The 2,876-nt window shown below is 54.8% G+C and overlaps 1 protein-coding gene across 1 annotated transcript; it reads right to left on the bottom strand.

Annotated features, from left to right (window-relative positions):
- Window positions 1-260: 260 nt before the first annotated feature.
- Window positions 261-1,968, bottom strand: CITED4 (Cbp/p300 interacting transactivator with Glu/Asp rich carboxy-terminal domain 4). Its single transcript, XM_072609783.1, has one exon. The coding sequence runs from the start codon at window positions 1,618-1,620 to the stop codon at window positions 1,033-1,035; it is 588 nt and encodes a 195-aa protein (XP_072465884.1). The 5' UTR covers window positions 1,621-1,968; the 3' UTR covers window positions 261-1,032.
- Window positions 1,969-2,876: the final 908 nt, after the last annotated feature.

The raw sequence follows: 2,876 nt of genomic DNA, 5'->3' as shown, positions 1-2,876 counted from the left end.
TGCCATTCTCTCCAAGAAGGAAGCTGGGTGAGATTGCGCCATTTCAATTGCAAGACTCGGGGGTAGTTTCAAAAGAAGCCGACATCTGCAGTTCCCAATGGTCTGTTGACACCTCAGTCCCACACCCTACACTGCCACGGCCACCCTCAGCTCTGGGTCTGCTCACACTTCTACTCTACTGCACTCTCCCACATACCCTCAAAGCAAATGGATCTTTGAAATGATCCCACAGCAAGTCCCCCAAAATCAGGTCAGCAGACTCCAAACCCAAAAGGAAACATTTATTTTGCAAGGCAGAGAGAGGGCAGTGACCTTAGGCCAGTTAGTCACCCACGAGTTGGGGAATCCCCACAAAGAGCCCCAACATGGGGCCAGTGGCTTGCAGAAAAAGTCCAACTATGGCAGTGACCCAGGCACACCCTGCCCGTGCCCCTGATAAGTACAGGGATCCACCCTGCCAAGTGCCCGTAGTCCTTTCAGCCAGATGGGAGTGAGTCTTGGAAGGTGTCAAGGAAAGGTCTAGTCTAAGGTCCAAAGGTCTAAGACCCTTAGCGGAAAATGGCTCAGCAGGGGAGGGTACAAAGGCAGGCATCTGTAATTCCCCTCCCACCCCCAGCAAACAGTCCCCACAATCAAGAAGTCTGGTATGGTGGGAAAGATCTTACAGTCAGAAGACCTGGGTTCAAATCCTGATTGTGCCCTTGTCCATGGTAAAATAAGGATAGTCACATCCCCATAAGGAGAGTCAGACAGGCATTCCGAAATACCATGGAGTCTCCTCCACAATCATGAACCCAGAGACTTTTACACCCCAGGGACACAGACAGCTAAAGCTGATGGGGCTCCTCCCCAAACATGAGCCCCTCCCTCCAAGCTTTGGTCTCTTTACTCCAGATACTAGCCAAGAGGGATCCGAGGGCAAAGCTCCTAAGCTATTAAGAGATTGGAATTGGGCTAGGTCTACCTGTCTGATAGACTGGCCAGGGGGAGAGGGCATGGGAAATCCTCGAAAAGGCCAGAGCCCTGGGGCCCTCAGCAGCTCACGGCTCCTGCCTGCTGTTTGCCCCCAAAGTCCCAGAGGCAGTCGAACTCGTTCTGGCCCAGGAAGAGCTCGGGCAACTCTTGCACCCGGTCTAGCCCCAGCTCCTGTTCCAGAGAAGTCAGCGTCTCCTCGTCGATGAGCTCGGTGTCCACACAGCTCAAGGTCAGCGCCGGGGGCGCCAGGTCTGGGCCCAGAGGGCCTGACCAGCACCGCGGGGTCCCCGGGCCCAGGGCACATCCCGAAGGGTGGCCCTGGTAGAATGGGTGGAGTTTCTGTCTATGCAAGCTGGACGCGAGCTGCGGCGGCCGTGGGGGCCCCGGGAAGGGCCCGGGCTGACCCGGGTACAGCAGAGTCCCGGGCCCTGACGGCTGGGGTCCCAACTGGGCAGCTGAGCTGGACCGGAGGCGCAAGTCACCGTTCTCAAGGCCCGGTCCAGCATAGGGGTGCGGGAAGCCGTCGGCCGAAGGGGGTAGGCTCCGGAATACGTGGGGGCCGGTGGGCAGATTTCCCGCCCCCACGTGGTGAGGCTGCAGCCCCGGAACTCCGTGGCTCAGGGGGAGCATCAGAGGATCCGTCATGGGCGCAGGGACAGAGAGAGAGGCTGGGCAGAGGAGAGGGGAATAGGGGTCCCTGCAGAGAGATAGGTGGAGGGTCAGCCCTGGCTCAGCCTGAGACTGCTCTGGGCGAGGACACTGCCCCAGTCCGTGATCAGCACCCCAGAACGGCTACCTTCACCTAACTTCTCAGCGGAGCCGCGGCCAGAACAAAGGAAGCCAGTGCCGTCCCGTCTGGCACCTCGCAGGACTCTACCGGAGACGTCTCCAGGAGCTGCAGATCGGAAGAGCTGCTTTTCAGCGCCGGGTGCAGGTCTGTAGAAGATCAGCAGCGATCCGATCCTATTCCATCCGCCTGTCCTCAGCCCCCAGCCAGCGACAACCTTCTTATAGAGAGAGGCGGGGTCGCCCCGCCCATCCACAGGCTCATTGGACTCTCAGCCTGGGCTAGGCCGACCTACGGGGAGAAAGGGTCCGCCCCCCGGCCTGAGTTCCGCCCTCAGTTCTCCCTTGTGGGTTGGCTTCACGCGATCTTGACAGAGCTACAGGCGTGAGGAAGTGTTCTTGAAAATGGGATGAGTGACCTTGTGCAAGTTAAGCCCCTCTCTGGGCCTCAGTTTCCCGTATCAGTAAAATGGGAGTTGCACTAGATGGTTTCTAAGGTCCCACCCAGTTCTGAATCCTATAGTCCCAGGCTACCCTCACCCCTCTGGACAATTATGACCCCAAAATGACTGCAAGGGAACAAGGGGTCTGTCCTAGAACTAAAGACTTTCAGAGACGAAGCTTTCAGCACCCTGCCTTGTTCTATACTCAGATTTCCTCAGCTATGTCAACAAGAACTCTTCTCTGGAGGGCAAATGCCCTGCAACGCTGTGAGTGGATTGTTATTGTACTCATTTTACAGATGAGGAAACTGAGGCTCAGAGAAGTTAAGTGACTTGTTCAGGATCACACAGGATCACACTAGAGCCCAACTTTTCATGACTTCATGTCTAGCGCTCTGTCCACTACACCATGCTATGTCTTAGTTAGACAGTCAGCCAACTCATTCTTTATCAGAGGTTCATGAACAGGGTCCAGGAACTCAATTTTTAACAAATATTTTGATAACCGTCTTTCAATATAATTATTTTCTTTATAATTGCACATATTTTGTCATATGCATTTAAAAACATTACTACAAGCAGGGAACCATAGACTTCTCCAGACTGCTAATGGGGACAGACTCCAAAAAAAAAAAATTAAGAACCTCTTCTGCATGAAAATTTCCATGTGAT

The sequence above is a fragment of the Notamacropus eugenii genome, chromosome 5 (assembly GCF_028372415.1).
Source record: "Notamacropus eugenii isolate mMacEug1 chromosome 5, mMacEug1.pri_v2, whole genome shotgun sequence".
NCBI lineage: Eukaryota > Metazoa > Chordata > Mammalia > Diprotodontia > Macropodidae > Notamacropus > Notamacropus eugenii.
The sequence above is the reverse complement of the archived record's forward strand: the minus strand, read 5'-3'. Positions and strand labels throughout refer to the sequence as shown.

Bases quoted from the DNA above. Each gene is read 5' to 3' on its own strand.
- CITED4 (XM_072609783.1), bottom strand. From the start codon at position 1,620: ATGACGGATCCTCTGATGCTCCCCCTGAGCCACGGAGTTCCGGGGCTG.